This window comes from Ovis aries, chromosome 25 (genome assembly GCF_016772045.2).
Source record: "Ovis aries strain OAR_USU_Benz2616 breed Rambouillet chromosome 25, ARS-UI_Ramb_v3.0, whole genome shotgun sequence".
Taxonomy (NCBI): Eukaryota; Metazoa; Chordata; class Mammalia; order Artiodactyla; family Bovidae; genus Ovis; species Ovis aries.
This window is the reverse complement of record NC_056078.1, coordinates 12,822,367-12,846,646: the sequence shown is the minus strand read 5'-3', so window position 1 is coordinate 12,846,646 and position 24,280 is coordinate 12,822,367. Positions and strand designations below refer to the sequence as shown.

General features: G+C 57.1%; 1 protein-coding gene across 3 annotated transcripts in view; it reads right to left on the bottom strand.

Moving 5' to 3' along the window:
* RET (ret proto-oncogene) overlaps positions 1 to 24,280 on the bottom strand; it is a 55,863-nt gene that overhangs the window by 6,426 nt on the left and 25,157 nt on the right. For all 3 annotated transcript variants that reach the window (XM_027962134.3, XM_042241206.2, XM_042241205.2), the window contains exons 2-16: positions 23,719 to 23,982; positions 21,663 to 21,950; positions 19,094 to 19,335; positions 17,637 to 17,832; positions 16,132 to 16,331; positions 13,730 to 13,988; positions 12,889 to 13,014; positions 11,244 to 11,354; positions 10,319 to 10,441; positions 9,099 to 9,355; positions 6,505 to 6,652; positions 4,982 to 5,089; positions 3,594 to 3,808; positions 3,389 to 3,511; positions 1,198 to 1,268 (exon numbers count right to left, since the gene is read on the bottom strand). In XM_027962134.3, coding sequence (XP_027817935.1) covers positions 1,198 to 1,268; positions 3,389 to 3,511; positions 3,594 to 3,808; positions 4,982 to 5,089; positions 6,505 to 6,652; positions 9,099 to 9,355; positions 10,319 to 10,441; positions 11,244 to 11,354; positions 12,889 to 13,014; positions 13,730 to 13,988; positions 16,132 to 16,331; positions 17,637 to 17,832; positions 19,094 to 19,335; positions 21,663 to 21,950; positions 23,719 to 23,982 — 2,731 coding nt within the window. The remainder of the gene's footprint in view (positions 1 to 1,197; positions 1,269 to 3,388; positions 3,512 to 3,593; positions 3,809 to 4,981; positions 5,090 to 6,504; positions 6,653 to 9,098; positions 9,356 to 10,318; positions 10,442 to 11,243; positions 11,355 to 12,888; positions 13,015 to 13,729; positions 13,989 to 16,131; positions 16,332 to 17,636; positions 17,833 to 19,093; positions 19,336 to 21,662; positions 21,951 to 23,718; positions 23,983 to 24,280) is intronic.

The following is a 24,280-nucleotide window of genomic DNA, read 5'->3' as shown; positions in this document are numbered from 1 at the left end:
CCCAAGTTCCCTGTACAGAGATCAGTCCAAGTGCCCACGGTTTCAGCCTGGGCTGACCAGACAGATGGAAGTGGAATGGAGGTGGGACCAGGTGTCTGCCTGCCTCACCCTGAGCCCCTGACAAGCTGCTGCCCAAGCTCAGACCCCACACCCAGAAGGGGCAGGTGGCTGACCCCTGAGGTGAAGCTCTGTAGCATCCGAGAAGGCACAGGGAATGCAAATGAGCGCAGTGAAAAGCAGGTGGAGCCAAGGCCACGGGACACCGGGGGCACTCTGCAACACCCCTTCACTTTTTCTGTGTACTTGGAAATTTTCATCAGATGTTAAAAGGAAAAAACACTGCAACGGGAAAATACCTAACTGTGAGGGAAAATTTACTGTGAAGTGGGGACAAAATCGTATCACAAAACAGCAGGATCACACAAGCCCACTACAGTAATTACGAATATATACCTGCATGCCACGGACAACTCTAGGCAAGGCCTTTGAGAGCTGGCCCTAGCTATTTAGGGATGGTGGGGTCCCAGTGACTTTTAGTCTCTTCATTATGCTTTCCTCTGCATTTCCAGTTGTTTTACAGTCAACTTGGTAATCAGAACACAGTTGTTAAAACTGTTTAAGAGTTGCCTTTTCACAGCCTACCTTATTCAAAATATGCAAGGCTGTTTACAGCAGAACATTTGGAAACAAGTCTGTTGTGGTTTTGAAAACAATCGAGAATAGTTGGACTATTAGTCCAACTAGTAGTTGGACTTGGAAGACTGAGTTTTGGTCTTGGAGTTTAGGAGACCCACTCAAGGTCACCCCACCCTAAACCTGTCTCTGGGTGGGGACCAGTCCCCGGGGACCTGCTTGAAGCCAGCTCATACTCAGGCCCACAGAGAGGGAACTGTTTGGCTGGGACTGTGTGTCACTGAGATGTCCAAAGAGAGTGCGGGGGAGGCGGGGGAGGCGAGGGGGTCTGCAGCCATGGCTCACGCCCTCATTCAGTGGCACTCAGAACTACCGCCTGGGCCCTTGCCATCTGCTGTGTGAGTACACAAAGCTCCCCCACCTGCAGCCCCCCAGTTTGGGGAGGTCACTCTGGATGGTTGGAATGAGCTGACAGGCACTCAGGGCAGCTCTGTTCCCCAGGGGAGCTGCCCAGACAGGTGCATACGTGTAACCTCCACCCCAGGAAAGGACATCCAGACTCACACATCACTCTGGGTGGTGTAGATATGATCAAAGAGGGACTCGATGGCCATCCACTTGACTGGGATCCGACCCTAAGGAGGGAGTGAGAGAAAGGCATTAACGTTGCTTTGAGATCCGGGGATCTGGTGTAGGGGAGCATGTCTCAGGCTCTTTCAGCTCTGAGGGGACGCTGAGTGATGACTGTAGTGTGTTCCTGGGTCCAGACCAGCAGCACAGCCTCACAGGGGCTGGAGTCCCAGCCCCACCTTCCTAGGCTTGGCTGAGACACCAGAGGGAGTCAGTCAGCCTGCCCACAGCTATACAAGGTGTGCTGGTCACGCACCACTTCCCAAGGAATTGATGCTGAGTGCAAGCCAGGCCCCACTGTGGCCACTTCTGGGGAGATCAGGGACACCCTGAGTGCTGCCCAGTGCGTAGGGTGGAAGCACTTCCATCAAGATCTCCCCTGATATCTGAGGGTGAAGGAGTTTGGGAAACCGGCATCCAGTGTTTCCATCTTGGGAATTTCTGACACAAACAAACACACTAAAGGCCCTTCTGAGAAGCTCTGAGGGAAGAAATCTGTGTGAGTGTCTTGAGTCTGGTTTTTCCAGCTTGTTTTATCCCGGGGCCCTTTTAGCATCCTCTGGAAGACTGCCCTCCACCATGGAGAGGCTGGGATTCAACCTAACAAATCCTTTCTAATGCAACGTAAGAAAGAGCTTTTTGGTACAAATAGATCAGGTGGCTTTCCTGGTGGCTCAGTGGTAAAGAATCCACCTGCAATGCAGGAGATGCGGGTTTGATCCGTGGGTCAGGAAAATCCCCTGGGGGAGGAAATGGCAACCCACTCCAGTATTCTTGCCTGGAGAATTCCATGGACAGAGGATCCTGCGGGGTTACAGTCCATGGGTTGCAAAGAGTTGGAGGTGACTGATCAATTAAACAACAACAAATAGGTCAGCCTCAAGGCACAAATCAATTTTAAAAAAAGGCATTTGCTTTGGATTTTAATGCGTTTATTATAATTCCTTTTTTAAAAAAGTACTATTTAGGATTCATACCCTACGTGAAGTGTGACTGCTTCGAGGGTGTGTGTTTCTAACAACGCCTCCCACAGGCTGTGCTCTCAGGGGCCGAGCTTGGGCACCTTGTGCTTCCTTGTTGGGTGACACAGGGCCTTCCCGAGGACGAGTGCATCAACAGGAAGTTCCATCCACCCCCCTCCACGGGGTACGGAGCACCCCTCTCCACTTCCCCTTCAGCACTTCTAAGATGTGCTGTCACAATGGAAACCCTACAAGAAATCAAACATCATCCTCACAGCCCCGGGAGCACCTGGGCTTCTCATCCCTCAGAGCAAAGCTGAACTGTGTTGTGGTTTTCTATTTTCCTTTTTGAGCAGCATCTGTTCTGAATGCCAGCTTAGCTGTGTGTTTTGAGGGGGCCTGTGATCTGCCCGGTCTAGTCTGTCACAGAGGGGCTACTGGAGAGGGGCTGAGAGGATAACAGCACCAAGAGGGTCAAGACCAATGTCACAGGGAAGGGGACCACACCAGGGAACCAGGTTTCCCAAGAAGGGCCCCAAACCACCTGTTTCAGTGACTTGGAAAAAGCTTCCCAAATCTCTACCCTGCGACTCCAGACTTTGTCTCCAGGACCCACCTGATCGCCTTCCAAACTCACTTAGTCAGTACTTCCTAGGCCCATGGACCAGGAGCATACCCTGTTGTAAAGTGGTTCATGCCTTCTGTGAAGAATGACTAGCAAGCTTGGGTTTAATTCATTTTTTTTCCCCAAGCGAAGGATACAGAGAGTAAAACAGTGACCTTCACTCTGCAGCAGTGAGAGGAACAACTGCAGACAAGAAGACTTATTTCTGCAGTGGTAGGTGACCTTTAGAAGTGATAGTGATGAAAAGCGAGAAGCTGCAGGAGCCCCGCTCCCCAGCAGGCAGCACGTGTGGCTGTGAGGAAGAGAAGGAACAGGCTCAGGACTGAGTCCTGCTCTGCGTCTCTGGGGACCCAGGACTAGGGACGAGTTCGGGGATGAGGACTGGAAGTTTACACTCTAAAAACCTGCTTTAAAAAAAAATGAAAAAAAATAAATAAAAACCTGCTTTATCTTCTTCAAATCAAAATCTGTCCCCACTCTGTGGGCACCCTGACTACTGCCCTCTGCCCTCAGGCCAACACACCCCAGGACCTGGTACCTTGCTCCTCTTCACATAGGAATCCTCTTCATAAACATCTCGGGACAGACCAAAATCTGAGATCTTCATCCTGCGGCCTTCAGCTACCAGGACGTTTCTGGCTGCCAAGTCCCGATGGACGAGCTGTGGGGAAGACAACAGCAGGGACCCCTGAAACCCGGGCCCATGGCCGGCAGCGGGAGCACGGGGCTGGGGTGGCACGCACCTTCATCTCAGCCAGGTACTGCATCCCTCGTGAGATCTGCCAGGCAAAGGAGATGAGGTCGCCCATGGTCAGGGCCCGCTCCTCCGGGTTGTCCAGGTAACTGGAGTTGCGGCTGCCCCCGCTGCCCACGTAGCCAGGCCCCGCCTTGCGGCTCTCTCGGAGGAAGCCCCGCAGGGAGCCGTACTTGGCATACTCCACGATGAGGAGCAGGGGCCCTGGGGGCAGAGCGGTAGGTACGTGGACTGGCTGCCTAGGTGGCCCTGGGCAGGCAGGAGTTGGGCCAGCATGGGGCAATCGCTCCCGGCAGCCTGAGGACTCAAGCCCTGGCTCACTCTCACATCTCTCTGCTCTCCACCCTGCAGTGCTATGTTGCTTCAGCTGTGTCTGACTCTGTGTGACCTACAGACTATAGCCCGCCAGGTTCCTCGTCCATGGGATTTTGCAGGCAAGAATAGTGGAGCGGGTTGCCATGTCCCTCCCAAGGGATCTTCCCGACCCAGGGATTGAACCCAAGTCTTTAATGCCTCCTGCACTGGCAGGCAGGTTCTTTATTACTAGTGCCACTTGGGAAGCTCCTCCATCTTGCAGGGGCTTCGGATTCCAAAGCCAGCTGCCTGGATGGTTGACCACAACCTCTTTCCTGGGTGCCCAGGGCAAGCAGTCACTGCATTTGGAGCTGCCCTGGGAGATAACCGCTGTTGCTCAGATGTCAGGCCTTTCTGTACCCCTGGTCTTGCCACAGTATTGCCTGGGCACAGCTGATGGAGGCAGAGGTTCTGGACTGCCCATGGCCACCCTCTCCCTGCCCTGCCTGCTCTTGGGCCACAGTCCTGCCCGAGGCCTGGCCCTGAGCACTACTGGTGCTGACTGGTGTCCCTGCTGCTCTCTCCCTGTCGGCCTCCCACCTCCCTCACACCCCCACACACACAAAGTGGGAGGCCCCCAGGGTGGCAAAGCAGTTTTGGAAGACCAATAGAGCAGGATGCTCTTATGTGAACAATGGTGATGCTGCTGCTGCCTTTGCCACCCCAGGCTGGGGTGGGGCTGAGATCACCTGGAGGTTATGGCATATCTAAGTAGGTGCCCAGGAGACACTGCTCATCTCTGGACTTCCCTGTCTTAGGGGCTCGGCCTGGGGCTGGCTGACAACCAGGATGTCGCCAGAGACCTCATGGCAGCTCTGGAAAGCCCAGGAACACTCCTGTGGCACCCCTCATGGTCCACTGACACTCAAGTTCCAGGCGAGGGCCAGAGTCAGAGCCATGCTTCCGAGAAGAGAGAGAACAGGCCAGAGAAGAAAAGGATGGGGAAGGGGGAGAATGCAGAATGGAGCGGCCCGGAGCCCCTGGCCTGTGCCCGGGCAGCTGCTAGTCCCCGGCCGCTCTTACCGTCCTGGCTGCAGGCCCCGTACAGCTTGATGACTTGCGGGTGGTTGACCTGCTTCAGGAGGTTGAACTCTGATAGCAGGTCCCGCAGCTCGCTTGGAGAGGCATTCTCTGAAACGCACAGAAACAAAGCGGGTCGCAAAGCCCCTGCTACCACCTTGCTGGGTCACAGACGCACACGAGGGGTCTATACAGACTTGTCTCCTTCCCAGACATCCTACCCAGGTTCAGACTGAGGCCTGCCAGGACTTCACTGCTTGGGGCTACTCTCAGCCCACGGAGGGTCAACAGGAGCCTCAAGTGCCTCCAGGGAGTAAGAACTGGAGGAGCGCACTTTCATGTGAGCAGATCTTTCCATGGAAAGCCTTCTGGGCTGAGCTGTGCACGCAAATGGCATTATTTCCCTGCAATCACCATCTCTCAAAGACAGAGGTGCACAAAGATACCCCTCCATTAACCCTTCTGGGGAGGTAAAGGGACTCCCTGGTGTCCCCAAACACCTGCTGAGCAAGCACTTGGCAATGGGGGTATGTGAGGCCCTGGAGAAAGGTGAAGGCCGTGAGACTTCACGGAAGTCCTCTCGCCACATTGAGCACGTGAGTCCCAAGGGCAGAGAGAGTTGTACTCAGGAGCTTGGGTGTGGAGGTCTCCTGGCCAAACCGTCCTCCTGGGTCATGCCCCACATCCCATGGCCCAGGTGTGCCACTGCCTCTGGCTGTAGACTTGTCTGGAAATAAGACAGCTGGGAGACGGGGTATTGGAACCCTTCGGACCACACATGGGTGACCCAGGGCCAGTCTCACTGTGCCCTCTTAGGGCCTGGGGTCTCATAGGCAAGGGGTGACCCCAGTCTGAGGGCTTGGGTAAGTACACAGAAGTACCTGGCACTGCGTGGCTCCCTGACTGCTTAAGATCAGTGTGCGTTAGCCCAAAATGTGCCCACCACATGGCCACTGGGCCCTCAGTTGGTCCAGCTGAGCCAGAGCTGGGCCATGGCAGAGGACTGTCTACCCAGTCCCTGCTGAGAAGCAGCAGTGAGGATACCCAGCTTGTGGCAAGACTGGGGCAATGCTGGCCCGCTAAGGGCCAGGGGGGACTAGGCAAGGCAGGGCCCTGGGGAGCAGGGGCCAGTCCTTACGAGTGGTCTCTTCACCAGGACTTCAGTGGACGCTTGGCGAAAGGAATGAATGGGGCAGACTGGGGTGGGGAGAGCTGTCAGTTTTGAACTAAAGGGCTTTTAATTTAAACTCTGATCTTTACCCAACATGGATACAGAAGCAGCATGGCTCTGGAAGCTCTCAAGGGAGGACTATCTTACCCCACTTCTCCAGGGACCTCACCAGCCCACATCATCCATGGTGGGGGTCCCTAGACTGCAGCCGCTCAAGAGCAGGGGTGGGGGATTGGTTCTTCGGGAGCAGCAGGCTGACTGCCAGAGTCCTGGCTGTCACCAGGGCTTCGTCCACCCGCTGGGGCCCCCGCAGATGTGAGTGGCAGAGCCCCCTCTGTACTACCCGGTCAGGTACCTTTCAGCATCTTCACAGCCACAGTCGTGTACCCCGCTTTGCCTTTCAGCCGGAAGGCTGTGGCCTTGACCACTTTTCCAAATTCGCCTTCTCCCAGAGTTTTTCCAAGCACCAAGTTCTTCCGTGGGAATTCCCACTTGGGATCCTCCTACATTGGGTGTGAAGGAAGAAGAGAGAGAAGAGAGATGATGAAGTTAAGAGGAAAGGAGAAGGCAAGAGCCGGCGGACAAGCTCCACTGTGCAGACAGGTGACAGTCACCATGGCCAAGGGCAAGACCCCACAGTCAAGCCTTGAGGTGATGACAAGATGTGTCCTCCCACAGGAAGGCAGCTGTTGCCACAGACCGGCTGGACTCCGTATGCTCATACCCTCACTGGCCTCCACCTACTGTAGACGCCCAGGGCCTGGTATCTCCAGTGAGGGACTCAGGGTTTACTCAGCACCCACAGGTGCTCACAGAGGAGCACAGCCCCTTCCCTGGGAGTCAGGCCCAAGCCTCATGGCGCCGCCTCTGCTTTGGACACCAGGCACTGCAGCGGCCCAGGCTCCAGGACTTCCAAGAGAACTCAAGCAGCACCTGTGGCCCCAGGTGCCTACCAGCCCTGGACTCCCAGCTACAGGTGGGGGTGTCAAGGACACCTTCCTGGTGTGGCAGCCTCTAGAAAGTTACCACTGTGCCCCTCAGGAACCCCCGCCCACCCTTCCCTGGAAGGGAAGCATGTGGAAGCGTCTGCTCCCCCACAGCCCAGCCACTGCCTAGAACTTGCACACACCAGCCTTCCCAACACGCCATGCCCACTGAAGACCCCTCTGGGGTGGGGCCTTCCCAGACCCCGAGGCTGGCTCGAAGACCTGAACTCTGGGGATGCTGAAGCCTGTCTGGAAGCTGCCCTCCCGTCAACACCGGGTGCCCAGGTCCCCAAGTCTCACTGCGGCTGGGTGTGGCTCCAGGGGCTGCTTATGATGTGCCTGCCAGGCTCGCCTAACCCACAGACACACCACCACTGGGGACCTACTGCCGCGCAGGGACCAGAGCCCTGTGTTCTTACGTCTGGGAGCAGAGGCAGCCTCCTCTCAGCACCACAGTCAGGGGCGCCTTCCAGCCAGCTCCCCAGGCGTCCTGGTGTCTCAGTTTCCCTAAGAACCCATTCTGCTTGTTCTTTAAGTTGCAAAAGAGTCAGTCGTGTCTGACTCCCATGGGCGACAGCCCACGAGGCTCCTCTGTCCATGAGATTCTCCAGGCACTGGAGTGGGTTCCCATTTCCTCCTCCACCAAGAACCCATAGTCAGGCTCAAAGGTGACAACACAGTGCCACCGCCCTGGTGTCCACACTGCACTGGATAACGACTGGCTGCACACAGAGACTGGGCTAAGAGGGGATATCACTGATTTGTTTCTCTTTAAAAGTGCCAAAAACCCAAAGTGTCCTCCCCACTTTACGTGAAACACAACTAAGGCCAAAGGGTCGAATAATGTGTCTAAGACCTCAGAGCTGGTTAGTGTGGCCCCTGGGCCTCATGCCCAGCTCTGGCTTCTCTGCACTCTGGGCTGGAGGCCGAAAATGGACCGTGGCCCCCCCAGAGAAGAACCGCTCTCACTGTGCATCTCAGCACACACCGCCAGGGCATATAAGGCGATCAAATGGCTCATCCCTGGGCCACCAGGGCCATTCCCAGATGTGGTGGCCACAGGGGCCTCCCTCCTGACTTTGCCGGTGGGTTCCAATCACTCAGCAGGTGGGGGGTTCCAATCACTCAGCTACAGTCCCCATAGCATTTCAGTCTCCTCAGCAAGCACACTGGAGGGCAGACAGGCAGAGGAGCGGCCTGGTCGGGCAGGAGGTGGTGTCTGAGGCTCCCGCACTGACTGCAGGCCCAGACCATGCCCTGGAGGAGGCTGCTCCGGCTGACTCTTCCCGCCTTGGCAGGCCAGTCACAGAATCCTGGGGCTGGGCTCCCCCACAGATGCCTGAGAGGCCTCTCAGCACCCTCACTCTCCAAGCCACAGACAGACGCCCCTCCCGGCTGCTGCCACCCATGGCCAAGCCCCCCACCTGCCAGCGTGTCTCGCCTGGATGTGGACAGTGTTTCATCATGGGGCTCCTACCCAACAGACTCCCCAACAGAGCAACCTGTGGAAATGAAGGCAGAACACCGGCCCCAGCCCTAGGGGGGGTCCTACCCGCTGATAATAAAACTCACACTCCTCCTCAGGGCCTCCCCCCAGACTTTGTCCTCCAGCACTTGGGGCCTCCGCAGGAGAGATCTCAGGTGGGTATAGCATGGCCTGCCCTCTTCTTGGAACCTAACGGCCCAGATCTCGCTCATTTAAATCAGCGCCCATCCTTCTCCACCCTGCTTCACGCTCTCTGCCCCACCCCTGCCTTCTGCCCTCCCTGAAGGGCAGCTCAGCGGAGGTAGAGGACGGCTGGAAGCTCACAGGGTCCTCCCAGTGGGCAAGGGTGCACTAGCCCTAGGGGCCCTGCACCCTCTGTCCCCCCATCCCTTCCCCAGCTGCCCTAGGCCAGAGGCTACCCACAAGCTCCCTGGAGCGGCTTCCTCTCTGGCCCTGCTGCCACACGGAGAACCTCACCGGGATCTTGAAGGTGTCCACCGAAACCTGGTTCTCCATGGAGTCCAGAGAGGGCCGGCGGGCACCAGACGAGGAGTAGCTGACCGGGAAGGCTTGGGCGGGTCGGCGGAAGGTCATCTCGGCCGAGGCAATGGGCGGCTTGTGGGCGTTCTTGTGGTAGCGGTGGATGCAGAAGGTGGACAGGAGCACAGATACGATGAAGGAGAAGAGCACGGCCGCCGTGATCACCGTGCGGCAGAGCTCATCACACAGGGAGTCTGCGGGTAGGCGGGGGCCGTGAGAGAAGACACCCCAGGAAAGGGACCCCCAACACCCCACAGAGCCACACCTGTGACAGCCAAGAAGCGGCTGCTGTGACCGACTGTGAGCTGCCTGCCAACCCTCCGGACCCGTGGCAGGTACTGTTCTGTATGTTTTTGCTACAGGAGACTGTTACTGCCCTTTTCTGGAAGGAATGAGCATTTATAAGCAGCCTGCCTGAGGTCACACACCAGTTGTGCAACCCTGCATCCCACCCCACCCCCCACCCTAGAACGCTGCACTGAAGCCAGAGGCCCAGGGGCCCTCGGGGCGGGAGGAGAAGCTCTTCTCCTGCGCTCCTGATATCTTCTGTTATTTTATGTTCAATATATAGTGGAGAGGAAAGACAAGTAGCCCAGGATCTGGGCCGTCCCAATGACCACTCAAATGCCAGAAAAGCTCCCCATGTGTTCAGTGGGGCCCCCCTGTTCTAGAAGAAGCACCTGGAGGGTGCTGGGAGGGGGAACCCAACTGCCCAATGCCACAGGCCCAGGAAAGGCTCTACACAGGGACAGTCTGAGTAGATGCTGAGTTATTTGGTGGAAGAACTAATTTTTCAGTCCAATCTTTATTACAGAACTTGAGGCCAGGGAATTCTTTGGTGATCCAGCGGTTAGGACAGGGAGCTTTCACTGCCGTGGCCAAGATTCAATCCTTGGTTGGGGAACTAAGATCCCACAAGCCTTGCCAAAAAAAAAAAAAAGGAACTTCAGGCCACAAGGCGGTCTTAGTAGCCCTGAGCCAGCTCCTTGTCGGCACATATGGGGGACCCGAGACCCCAGGGAAGGAGAAGTTCTCCTAGGTATCTCTTCTCCCTGCAATCGTCTCCCTCGCTCCCTGGAGGCTCAGGGAGGCATCGGGATCCCAGCCAGCTCTGCCGCCCCCCCCCCCCCGCCCCGGCCCCCAGCACCGCAACGCACCCTGGCTGTCCTCCGGCTCGCAGAAGCACTTCTTCTCCTCAGGGAAGCAGTTGCAAATACCGAAGCCAGCTTTAATCCCCCGGCGTTCCCCAGGCTCGTGCCCACCAATGATGCTGCCGCCCCCTGAGGACAGACACCACCCACTCAGCAGCCCACTCTCAGCCTCCAGGGGGACCTGGCCAGCCAGGACCACCAGACAGGATCATGAGAGGCCCCTCCCCACCTGATGTCAGCACTCTCGGGCCCAGGGAGCACAGTGAGCTCAGAAGTCTGGGTCACCCTGGGCAGGAGCCTCAGCATGCATGTGTGTGTGCTAAGTCGCTTCAGTCATGTCAACTCTTGGCAACACTATGGACTGTAGCCCACCAAGCTCCTCTGCCCATGAGATTCTCCAGGCAGAAATACCGAGTGGGTCACCAGGCCCTTCTTCAGGGGATCTTCCAAATCCAGGGATCAAACCCGCGCATCTCCTGCGTTGGCAGGTGGGTTTCCTTACCACTAGTACCATCTGGGAAGCCCCAGTCGCAGCATGATGGGCCCCCAAACCAGCTCCCTGGCCGTATCGGGCAAGAGGAGGAACCCCTAGGCTGCCCTGGGCCCTGGCCAAGGTCCACACTTGGTAACTTTTCAGAAGCAGAAAAGGGGTAGCAGGGGCAGCTGGGAGTCAGCAAAACGGGGACAGGGAGTAGTGCCCCATGAGTTGGCCAGGGCAACACTGGAGAGTGTGGGTCAAGCCAGCAAGCTCTAGTTTTGGGGGAGGAGCACCTTTATTCAAACAAAACGTTAGGAAAGTGCTAGGCACTCAAAACCCAGGAACTCGGCTGGTCTGGCTGAAGTCCAGGTGAGAGTGGTTACTGCCCGCTCCCCCTCCCATCCAGGCTCCTGCTTGCTCAGGTTCACCATGCAGGCTCATCAGGCTGCTTACGGAGGCAGTCCTGGGGGCAGATGTTGGGGTCTCTGCTCTCCACGGCGTCACAGTGGCCATCGGGGCAGGTCCTGATGCTGGGGGAGCAGGTGGAGAAGTTCCTGGTGATCCCTACAACACAGAGCGGGCAGGTATGAGCACAAGGGAGCAGCTGCCCTGTTCGGACTGCAGAGCCAGGAAGGTAGCACCCCAGGGCCTTCCAGGTCAACCCTGTACCCCACCCCATCCCCTGCAAGGAAGAGCAAACTGAGATCTGAGCAGAGAAGAACCACACACAGAGCCCCACCAGCGGGGCATCCCTGAGGTGCAGGGCAGCCAGGATGGTGAGGGCCAGAGGAGCCAGGCAGTCCCAGAGCTGAGCCAGGCTCACATCAGAGAGGCCAGAAGAGGCTGGGACCCTCTCCAGGCCGCACTGTGGGTGGGACCCTCAGACTGGCGGGCCCAGCTGGCAGCCAGCCACTGTCCACACCCAAGCCTGCCCAGGTCCCTTCTATTTGGGTCCATGTCCCCTGGGCTGGGACTTCATGGATACAGCCTCTCTGAAGACCATTTTGGATATTTTGAGTTACTTTAAGGTTTGTGTTTTCATGGAGTAAAGCCAACTATAAATGACATGTCAACAGTGTAGCCTACCTTAATTCCTCCACTTCTTGGATGCACAGTAATATTAGCAAGAGATCTTCGAAAAGGGTCTGTGAACTATGTGTCCAAAAGCATTGGGTGAATGGGGGGAAGAGTGGGAAGAAGGGATAGTCAGGGAGTTTGGGATATACATGTACACACACTATATTTAAAATAACCAACAAGAACCTACTGTATAGCACATGGAACTCTGCTCAATATTCTAAAAAAACCTCAATGGAAAAAAAATTTGAAAAAGAATATATACATGTATCTGTGTAACTGAATCACTGTGCTGTACACTGGAAAGTAACACGGCATTGTTCATCAACTATGCTCCAACATAACATAAAAAGTTCAAAAAAAGAAGGCACTGGGTGAATACAGTGGCTCAGATAGTAAAGAGTCTGCCTGCAATGCTGGAGACCTGGGTTCGATCTCTGGCTTGGGACGATCCCTGGAGAAGGAACTGGCTACCACTCCAGCATTCTTGTCAGAAAATTCCATGGACAGAGGAGCCTGGCAGACTGTAGTCCATGGAGTCGCAAAGAGTCAGACAGGAGTGAGGGACTAACACTTCCACTTTCACGTTCACAACTGCATGTGTATTTGTGTGTTTACGGGTAGAGAAATGGATATATACATGTTAATTACCATCTGGTTTGGGCACCAATACAGAAATTCAGAATTAAAAAAAAAAAAAAGAAATTCAGAATTTTAGAATAACGTAAAAAGAAAACACACACAGCTCAACTTTGGTCCCAACCTTTTCAAGTCTAGAGCAAGTTTAGCCTCAGGCGCCTGTGATCCCATCTGTGATAAACAGTTGGAAAGTTCCCTGCTCCCTGCGCTCGTGACCACCGTTTCCCGGCATCAGGGGCCACGGCAGGGACCAAGCGCAGGGGGAGACTCGATGGGCAGGGGTGGGAGGTGGCGCAGAGGCTGGCAGGGCCCGCCCGCACAGACCCCACTCCCACTCAGCCCGCATCACGCTCCCCACCGCCCGGCTCCGCCCAGGGCCTACCTTTGCCGTCTCCCTGCCTCCACTCGCACCTGCCCGTCAGAGAGCCCAGGCCGCCGCATTCCTCACATTCGGGCCGCCTCTTGCTGACCGCGCAGGACAGGGGGCAGCCAGGCTCCTCAGGCACGTCTAGGGGTGGCAGAAAGCAGTCCCAGGGGGCCAGCCTGCCACGGGCACCCACGGGTGCAGGCAGCACTGGCTGAGCTGTCCCCACGAGTTGAGCCCAGAGGGGAGGCAGTCACTAAGCTCTGCGGGCGTGGGGTGGTGAAAGGGCTGCTGGGGGATGGGGTGGCATCACCGTCACACAGTGGGGGCAGCTAGGGCGCTGAGTATGGAGTGAGGATGGGAAGTGGCCAGACTCAGCCAGGGACACACAGGACACCCAGTTAAACTTGAACTTCAGAGAACAGTGAATACCTGCTTTGTGTAAACAAAGCCTTAATACCACAGAGACATAGGGGAGTTTGTCTTCTAACACGCTGCAAAGGCTACATGAGACGTACTTTTACCATGAAAACTGCTCGTTGTTTACCTGAAATTCACACTCAGCCTGAGTCCTATAGTACCTGGCAGCCCTAAACCAAGTGCGCAGGTAGGGCCTGCTGACAGGGCGATGGGCAGCAGGGGCCACCCACACGCTGTCACTCTGCACTGAACTGTGTACACCCCGCCCCCGTCATCCTTCCAGTGCAGGTGTGTGCTGTTTTCTCATCTTACAGAGGAGGAGGCTCAAGGAAGCCCACCAGTCAGTGACGGGGTACAGGACCGCACCCTTCTACAGGAACAGCCTGAAGCTCTGCCATGCCCTGTCCACCCTGACCCTTCCCGCAGCCCGGGCACTCACACATCCCTTCCACGCTAACGAGCAGCGGGGCCTGGGCTTGCTGGCGGGTTGGTTTCTCGGCGGCCACCACCGTGTACTGGAGCTGGGCACACTCAGGCCGCTGCAGGGCCTCCGTGTCATTCACAAACAGGGTCCCCGAGGTGTCCTCAGCCGAGGTGACCATCCCCAGGGCGCTGCAGTTGGCGCTGGAGGGCTGCAGCCTGTACTGCACTTGGACGCCGCTCAACTCCTGGCAGTTTTCCACGCAGACTTTCCCGATCTAGGCATGGGATCAGGGAACCCTTAGCTGGGTGGCTGGACCACCTGGGACAGTGGCTGGAGGGACTCCGTGCCAGCTTGAGTCCCAGGACAGTTTCCCACTCAGCCCAGAGATTGCGGCCCCCAATCTCCCCATCCTCCAGGCCCCTGGAGTCTGTAGACCCATCTGCCTGCCTGGCCTGGCCCTGCCCACGCCATGACACCACCCTTCACCCCTGTTCCTGGGAGCCGGAGGTGGAAAGGACACAGGGTTCCGGGCTTTGGTTTAGGGACTGGCCCTCCAGGGAGGCGCTTGCTGGCTTGCCCAGCTCACTCCTCACTTGCTCCCTCATTCAGGCACAAAGGCAGCCTGGATGCCTCCCACACACCTCCCTCTCCTCTGGGCAGGCCCGTCATGCTCTGGGGACCACTAGGGTCCATCCTTAGCGTCCTGTCTGGGTCTCCTGCCTGGTCAGCCAGAGCATGGCACCTGGGCCACAGTTCACACAGCAGGGTTACTGTCCCACCCGGGACCTGGAGCCTCCTAAGACTTGGGCCAGAACCCCGGGGAGATAAGGGATACTTCTCTAGGCATGCCTCATGGCCGCAGTGGTCACTGGGGCCTGGAACTCTCCTTTTCCCTCCCTCACCACCCAAGTTGGAGTTAGGGCTGCTGGGGCTTGAGATCAGAAGCTCTGACTAGTCAAGGCCAAGGGCTGGGGGACTGGCAGCAGGCACAGTGCCCCCTGCCTGCAGCTACAGGCCAGGCCCTTGCTCAGCCTTGCTCCGGCCCAGGGCAGAGCCAGGCTCCACCAAGCCCACTCCTGACACCACAACAAAATCACCTCCTGGGCTCTGAGCACTTCCTTGTGCACAGCAGGTTCACTTCCACTTTCTCCTATGATCCTCAAGATTGCCTGAGGTCACCACCTTCAATTATAATCATACTGGACTTCTAATACTACGGGGGGGCTGGTGAGAGACTGCAGTGTGTGTAAGGCTGGGATGGGACTCAGGTCCCGCACCCTCCTGAGTCCAGGCCCAGGGAAAGACTTAGTGGGCAGGGCTGGGGGGCATCGCAGAGGTTGGCAGGGCCCGCCCTCCCAGAAGCCACTCCCACTCAGCCCTCATCACCCTCCCCACTGCCTGGCTCTGCTGACATACCCCTGGCAATGCCTGTGCCCGCCTCAGCCCCCCTGGACACCTCTCAGGCTCCTCTGCTCCATCACCTCTCACCACCCTTGCCCTCTACCTCCAGGAAAGGCCTGGCAGGGGTGGCAGGTGGGGAGTCGGGCTGTGTCCAAGGGTGGGGCTCTTCTTGCGCTAGGTCCTGAGTGGCTGCCAGGAGCGGAGAGGGCACGGGAACCAACCACAGAAACTGGCAAAGCTGCTGTCCTATTTAGAAGATGACCCTAAATGGGACATGGCCACAGCTATGCCATTAGGAGAATGCAGTATGTTAAGTCATATGCTTGGCGTAACCGCAAGCAAACTTTAAAAAGTGCTTCAGAGAAACATTCTAGAAAGAACTGCACCAAAACGTTAGACACTGGCTGATATGAGGAAAAGAGATCGCTCCTGTCTATCCCTTATATCCTTTTGATGAATTCTTACTACTTTTCCTTTTTTTTTTTTTTCCTACTACTAACCACTATTTTCTGATGACAAACGCAAAATAAGCTCTAGCAAACAGACTTGCAGAAAAGTAGAAAGTAGAAGCACTCCCTGTCTTTCCCTGCAGAGGTCTCCACTAATGCCTGTGTTTGCACACTTGGAAATTTCCGGCAATGAAGACTTGGTTTTGAACATATGGAGCCATCTGAGACCAATACTTCTGCAAAGTACTTTTCCCACTTCATTCACCTGGAACATCTTTCCAAGTTGGCATAGATTTACCTGGCACTGCTCTTTCATTAGCAAAAAATGTAAAAATGCTGAGAAGGGAGAGGCCAAAGAGGGGCCCACAAAGCCCACCAGCCCCTCTCACGACTGCTCCATTCTCCCACGGCCTTAGCCTCCCTGGCTCTGTGCCTGTTGCTCCCCAGGGAGCAACTCTGTGTGCTCAGGGAGGGGGTGCCCACACATGTCCCCCATGTGACCCCCCATCCTGGGGGTCACTGCTCCTCCATTCCCCTCCCCAGGTTGGCAAGAGGCCAGGGGCTCACCTGGGCGAAGCGGTGGGCCCGCCTGCTCACCGAGAAGGAGTAGGCACTGGGCAGGCGCAGGCTGACTGGCAGCACAGACACGTTGAAGTGGAGGAGGACAACACCCTCCCCTGGGCCCTGGAAGTCTGAGTCGTTGACCAGCACGGCCAGCTGCACAGCCCAGCTCTCCGAGATGGGGAGGCTCCGGTTGAGAACCAGCCCTGTGGATGGAGGCATGTGATGATGGGCAGGGGCCCTGCCCAGGGTGGAGACCACTGCCCCACGCTGCTGCACATCACCCCTGCAAAGCATTCCCTGGACACATGGGCATACGTGTGACAGCAGGTACTTCTACCCACACGGTACGCAGACAACAGACCTGGCAGGAGGCACTAAGGTTGAACGACTTTAAACATGAGTCACTGTGCTGAGCTGAACCCAGAAGACCCTCCTCAGCTAGGAGGTAACCTCAGCAAGGCGTGTGTGTGTGTGCACATGTATAAGAAAGATGCATGTCGGGGGCAAGCACACAGAGGTAAAGACCCACCACCACCACCAACACCACCATCAAGGTCCAGGAAGACTGTCCTGGCCCCTGAGAACTTCTTGTAACAGCACCAGCCTCCTGTGGACCCTCAGATTCCACAGCCTCAAGCACCCAGGAGTTCCACACTCCTGAGCAGTCACTGTGTGCCAAGGCTAAGATCTGCATTTAGTGGAGCACAAAGGAGGTGAGGATCTCTGGGAGCACGTGGAGTATGGAGTGAGTGTGCAGGGACAAGGATGACATTTCCCCTCACACAGAACAGAGGTCATCAGAGGCTTGGTGAGGAAGGAGAAGATGGGAAATAGGATCAGGCCAGGCAGAAAGGGGTAAAGGCACCAGTGATCCTGGGTTCCCCAGAAGCAGGTCCCCAAACAAGGATCCAAGCACAAGGGGCATATTTGAAAGGTGATCCTACAAAACACAGGCAGGAGGGCAGGTGAGGGAGGCGGGGAGGTTTGGCGTCCTGCAGATGAGCCCTGGGGGCACATGGTGCTTATCCCTGAGGGCGGGCACGTTTCAGAAGCCAGACAGGACAGTCATCCCAGAACCCTTCAATTTGAGGGCACAGAGCTGCTACTGGACATCAGCTCCTGTTAGCGGAGAGTTGCTGGTTGGGTGTCAAGGATCCCTGAGCACTTGAGCACCTAGGAGGTGGCACAGCTGGTGCCAGGGGCCAAAGGGAGACAGGTGTTACAGTGAGCCCTGGCGTGGTCAGCACAGGGTAGTGTGGTGGGGTCCTGGCAGGGTCAGCCTCGGCCTTGGGACAGTTCAGGGAGAAAGGACAGCCTGTAAACACCCACCAAGGTGGCCAAGGTGAGCCCAGCAGAGACAAAGGCTGGGAAGAAGGTTGGAAGGGGTGGCCACCTGGGTTGAGAGGGCCAGGATAGGTGTTTATGTGTGCAGGGTGCTGCCCTGCCCACGGAGCGCGGGCTGCCAGTTCCCAAGGGGGCCCCGTCAGGCCACACTGGTCCCCTCTTACTGTAGTCATGCACGGTTGCCCGCACAAAGCTGCCGTTGGCCTGGGCCAGGGTCTCATTGGGCGCGTGCTCCACTCGGAAGGTCTGGAGGGCCTTGGTGTCCCTAGACAGCAGCGTGTTCGTGTACCGTCTCAGGAGCTCCCCGGAGGCTGGCACCACGTCTGCATCGAAGACACGTAACGTGGCTACCACTGTGCCCTGCAAAGCATACGGGGGCCAGTCAGGGCCCCGAAAGCCAGAGCGCATAGCAGGGCACGTGCCCCACAGGTGGATCAGGTGTGTGCGGTCAGAGCTGGCTCCAGGGTCAGACTGACCAGGGTTCAAGCCGCAAGGGGCCCCCAGCCAGCATGCTTGTCACCCTTCCTGGGCCACTGCACCTCACCTCTGCAACAGGTGCGGCGGCATCTCCAGACTTCCCGTGATTATGGGTTAGAGCAGATGCCCTGGTGCTCTGTGGAAGACCTCATCCAGGTCCCCACAGTGCAGAGTGGGCAGCCCGGCTCTCCTTTGAGGAAGCTGGGCCCCGCACAGTGGAGGAGTTGGCTCAGCATCATGGAGTGACAGACGACAGAGCTGGGACCTAAGCACAGTGTCCACCAGAATGCTCTCCTAAAGCTGCTTCTGTACCCCAGGTTGGATGGGGTCATGAGTGGGGGTTCTGAGTAAAGTCACAGGTCATCTCTGCTCTCACTACTGACCAGGCTCCAGTGTCACCGTGGAGCTGCCCTCCCAGGCTCATGAGACACCTCCCTACCCCATGTGCTTTCCTCCTGCCCATCCATCCACCAAACTTGCTCCGGGGCGCCCAGAGAAGCAGGCAACCACCGGATATCCGACCCCGACCCTCCCCTTGCTCCCGCCAGCCTGTCGGCTGCAGGATAGCCCAGGGCCCAGCAGGTGGCAGTCACGCTCCGCCTGCGGGGCCAGAGGAAGGCGGGGCCCCGATGCGCGCGGGGCGGCGCAGGGACATCCCTGTCAGATCCAAGGGCCCGTCTTCCTCCACTCCGGGGTGCCTGCCCTGAACTCACTGGCCCTCCCTTGAGGGAACGCCCTCCTGGCAGATGTCCTCTCGTCTCCGTGGGGCAGCGCGCCCCGCCTGCGCAGCAGCACAGTTGCGCCCCTCTGATGTGAGCCCTGCCGGTTGAGTCAGAGGCTGGGCACCCCTACCCCCAACCCCACCGGCACCCCAGCCCCTCCCCTCGCCCGCCTCCCAGGGCAGGGGTCAGCTCGGTGCCAGTGGGGCTGGTCCTCTCTCCTCCTCAGCCGTCCTGGAAACCAACAAACCCCCACAGACAGGCTGATGGACAATGAAAGACGAATAGCTAGAGTGGTCAGCCACATGACTGGATGGCTAGGTGGACAGCTGAACACACCAAGGACAGATGACGCATGGAGGGACCCAGATGCCCAACAGAGAGGCGACAGACACCAGACGAGCACCAGACAAACGCATAGGCACCTCCTTCCGCTTGAACTCCACCACGGCGCTGGCGCTGTCGACGCCCCCGAGGAAGGTGGGCGCAGAGTCGTCCTCGTCGTACACGGTCACGGGGAAGGGCGCCATCACCTCCTCCTCGCGGGCGCCCACGCGAACCGTGCACGCGGCCACCAGCTCATACTTCTCCCGCTGCTCGCGGTCCAGGGCCCAGCGCGTGCTCACCTCCAGGCTGTCCGGATCGCAGCGGAAAGGCAGACTCTCACCTGAGCACCAAGCAGACCAGCAACCCCGGGATGACCCCGAGCTGCGGGGAGGGCGAGCTGCCTTCCTCAGGGGCCCACAGGAGAGGAGACAGAGCTGGGGTGCATGCTGGGCCTGGGCCGCGGCCCTTCTTCAGCTCCACACCAAGCACAGTTTGCAGTGAAGACTATGCTCTGAGCGTCACTGTGCCTGCAGCCTGCACCGGTGCTGACAGGGAAGAGCCGGGACCAGGAGGTCTGCCTCAGGTCCTCAGCCTGATCACCTAGGAGGGGCACACCCCTTCACACACCTTGCCTGCCTCCTCTGTGGTGAGGGCTGGCACCAGTCAGGCTGCAGGCCCAGAGATCCAGCTCCTAGTGTTTGCTGGTTTTCAAAAAACTGTTAACAATTTTCTTAACTATGGAAGCAAGACATGCTCATTTTAGAGAAAGTGAGAAAAAAGCCACAATTCCACCACTTGAAAACCAACATGGGGGACGTTTGGTGTGATTTCATGCTAACACACACGTTTCTGACTGCCTGGTTTGGATCCCTGCCCTATACACCTGCAGGCTGTGAGGCCTGAGGCTGACGGCTCTGTCTCTTTGTGTTTCAGTTTCCTCGACAGAAGATGAAGTCAAGTGAAAGTTGCTCAGTTGTGTCTGACTCTTTGAGACCCCATGGACTATACAGTCCATGGAATTCTCCAGGCCAGAATACTGGAGTGGGTAGCCGTTCCCTTCTCCAGGGCAGGGAGGGGGGGTCTTTCCAACCCAGGGATCGAACCCAGGTCTCCTGCACTGCAGGCGGATTCTCTATCAGCTGAGCCACCAGGGAAGCCCCAGAAGATGAGATGCTGTGTTCGTCACCAGACACTGCTGTGAGTTCAATGACTCACTGCAACCTGGTGAGGGGAGGACCAGTAATAACATACTCTTCAACCCAAGCCTGTCCTGGAATTGATCCTCCAGAAATGACCCAGAAAGGGGGAAAAGCAGGAGGCTTGAAGGTCAACAGTGACCACCCCATAGCCAACCTCAGGAGGGCTGTCAACTCCACTTGGTGGAAAAATCACATCAAAGCCATGTTATTACACGTGGATTACACGTTTCCCTCTATTGCTTATGGTTACAAAAACAGCTTTTATTTTTCTTTTAAGTGAAAAAGGCAGCACACTAAACCATAAGCTTTGGGGACAGTTTTGTACAAAGACATCCATCCCTGTCTCAGGATAAATGAAAGGACGCTGGGAGTGTGAGTGACTACTTTCCTCACACTACTGAGGTTTCCTCGAACGCTATGACCATGTGTGGTGGATGCCATCAACCTGGTGGGAATCCAGGCTTCATTTCCTAGCTGACCAGCGTAGTAAGTGCCCCCTTTAAGTCCCCTTTAAACTGTCTAATGGCACCTCACTCATGGTGGCTCAGTTGCCTTCTCTTATCTCCACTCGAATCCAGTGCCCTTCCCCTACCCCATTATCCATGTAGCCTCCCCAGGGCCATCGTATATTAGGACCATCTTGTGACAAGGTCCACTGTCCTTACAGCGGCCCAGGCGGAATCCTGGAACCATGCTTTGTCCCCTTGTGAATCTCCCACATTCAACTCCCCAGGAAATCTTGCTGGATCTTCCTGCAAAAACATGCCCAGAACCTGTCTGCTTCTTGTGGCCTAAAGGCTTCCACCCTCAACCCCAGCCTCATCCTCTCAAACCACTCATCCTGCTTCCTCCAAACCACTCACCCCAAATCATTTCTCACACATCAGCCAGACTAACCTTTTAAAGGGAAGTTATATCCTGTCAATGACACCCTCCCCCGCAACCCTTGCAAATACCTTCTATGGCTCCCTAGTCCCCTCACCAGGAAGTCCTGCCCCCTCCCTTGAATATTTCTGCCCTCAGCAGCCTCTGCCCTCCTCTCCAGCTACACTTCCCCCTTGGCACTTTCGAAGGAGCTCACCCTGCTTGCTGGGCACCCCCTTTACCTTGCTCCAGCCACCTGACTTGGAACAGTGGTCTCCACCACTCTATGCCCTCTCAGCTTTACCTCCCACCTAGTCCCTTCAGAGGCCACCGAACATCCTTAGCGCCTGTGTGGTCTCCACCTGCCACGGGCGGGGAAGGTCCAGACAGGTGGGATTTGGGCCTGAACTGTTCACTGTTTCATCCTTGGTCCCGAGAACCATGCCTGGCCTGTGGCCTGCATACATGAGATACACGTGGGCCTCTGAATGAATGGATGATGGGGTGGTGCAGAGTCAACGTGGACAGCTCATGTAGAGGAACCGCAGCACTGCGCCTGGCACTCGGCAGGCATCGAGGAAGGCTCCATGCAGCTGGCACTCACCTCCCAGGAGCCTGTAGGCCACGCTGATGTTGGGGCAGAGGAACTGCACGGGCAGCAGGCGGAACTGGTGGAAGGTGCCAGGGGGCCTGTTCTCCCGGATGCGGAAGGACAGGCCTGACTCGGGGAAGCAGAGCTCCCGGGGTTTGAGGGCGCCGCAAGCCGGGAAGGAGGCATTGATAACGGAGAAGTACACTCGGGCACAGCCCGGCCACTGGCACTCGGCCTCACGAAGGGACGCGGGTGACAGGAAGACCCGGAGATAGACGGTAAGCAGTGGGAAGCCGCCGTCTGCAGAGAGACAAGTCAGGCCCCACCGGGGCGTCAGCCACACCTGCCTAGCTGGGACCTGAATGGGGAGAGGGCAGAAGCTCGGGGCTGGTGCAAAGCCTAGTTCTCACCAAGGCCTGCAGGGCTCTGCTGGGCACCCCGCCCTGGCCTCCACCTCCTGCTTGCCCCGCTACGGCCCTGGACTTGGGATCTGGCAGCCTCAGGGCCCTGAGGCTCTGCTCCCTTGTCTGGGGGTGCCTCACAGGCCCACCTCTCTGGTTATTCTGAGTTTCAGTTCAAATACCCTTCCTCAGAGAGGTGCCCTGAGCCCTGGGTCTAAGATGGAGCCCTTCCCCAAGGAGGGCTCTTGGCACCTCAGGCGACCTCCCTTCTCTCCCTCACCCACTGCCCCAGGCACTTTCTTTCTTTTCTCACTTTTAAAAACACTACAGGGGTGGGATTGGGTGGCAGGTGGGAGAGAGTTTCAGGAGGGAGGGGACGTATGTATACCTGTGGCTGATTCATTGTGATGTATGGCAGAAGCCAACACAATATTGTAAAGTAATTATCCCTCAATTAAAAATAAATAGAAATAAAACACTTATTCTATTCTATTTTTGCCCGTGCTGCTGCTTGTGGGATCTTAGTCCCCTGACCAGGGACTGAACCCAGGACCTCAACAATGAACGTGCAGAGTCCTAACCACTGGACCCAGGGAATACCATGCCACCCCTGCAGAGACACAGACTTCCCCAGCACCTCGAGAGGGGATTTCTGGCAAGTTCCATCATGGAGGCACTATAGCAAACCCCTCCAACCCGTCTGGATCTCAGCTGGGGCAGGGGCTCTTCCTGGGCCTTCTATCTCAGCCCTAGGGAAGTGTCCCCGCCTCACATCTGCTCCTCCCATATTCATCAGTCCTTGCTTCTCCCTAGCCTGTCCTCTGTTGCTCCAGTTCCCTGCTGTGGTTAATAATTCTCCATGTAAACTTTCTCTGTTCTAATTACCATGATTTCTCTCCTGACTAGAGCTGGCAGGTGCATGAGGACAGAACACGCCTCCTATGAAACTCAGACCCTCGGCAAATTCCACTCTGGCAGTACTGTTCACAGCACAGTGCCTGGCTCTCAGCACTCACAGGAGTTCAGGGCTGGCGTGAGGGTCCAGGGAGGCCCCGTCTGTGGAGCAGGAGGTGGGGCTGTGATCACCATTTGGTGCCGCAAGGCAGCACTCTGCTCCACAAACACCCTCCTCCCAGTGCCAGGGCTGCACGTGGGCTTCGCTCCAGCTTGGACCCCTGCTCTGAGCAGCCGGCCAGGCCTTCCTCCTGTCCACTTTCCTCCCTGGCACCAGGCCCCAGTCCTCACCAGGTGCCAAGGACAGCCTGCTGCTGACGGCAAGGTGGGTTCTCCGTGCAAACAGCTGCTTCTCCACCAAGTTCCAGACCATCCGCTAAATCAACATCTTGGGACTTTTCTAGCCTTTCTTAACTCTTCTCTCACAACCCCACATCTCTGTTAATCCAACTAGAAAAGACATTTGGAGCCAGCACGGAGTGAGCCCCTCAAGTCCTACACATAAGTTCTCCAAAATCCCAACAGCCTCAGAAGGCCTGAGGGTCCTCAGTGGTCCTCAAGCTCATCCTGGCTCCCTCACGGGCTGAACAAAGAGGACAGCCCCACCTCACTCCCTAGGAACTGTGTGATGGGCGCTGAGGAGGGACAAGGAGAGGGCAGGGCAGGGCGTGGGCAGTGAGGCGTGTGGGGGTGGGGTCAGGGCCCCCCCTTACTGCGGATGTTGAGCTTCTCCCAGGAGCTGTGGTCCAGGCTCTGGTTAAGGTAGAGAAGCCCCGTGTCCTCCTGGATGCGGACCCAGTCGTTCTCGTGCAGCCGCGTGCGGTAGGCGCCATAGAGGTGCTGGCCCAGGCGGAAGCTGGGCACCTCCTCCGGCACATCCCGCAGGGCGTGGACATAGAGCAGGGGCGTGCCGGCTGGCTGGTCCACGTATAGCTTCTCCCAGTAAGCGTCCCTGGAGAAGTAGAGTCCCAGCGGGGCTGTGGGAGGCAGGGAAACACGTGAGGGAGGGAGGGAGGGAAGACCACGGTGATCGAGACGGCAAAGCCCAGCAGCCCTCCCAGGCAGATCAGCTTTCCCAGCGGCTTGACTTCACATTTTAGTAATAGCTTCCTTGTGGGCCAAAAAGAAAACCTTACTAATTTAAAATTCTGATCTAAGTAGGTCTTTCTCGTCTGTAGTCCTAAGAACATCAACACACAGTTATCTGTAGAGCTAAACACTAGCTGCAAATACACTGCTTTAAAACAGAAAAAGGAGGGCACGGGCGCGCGGCGA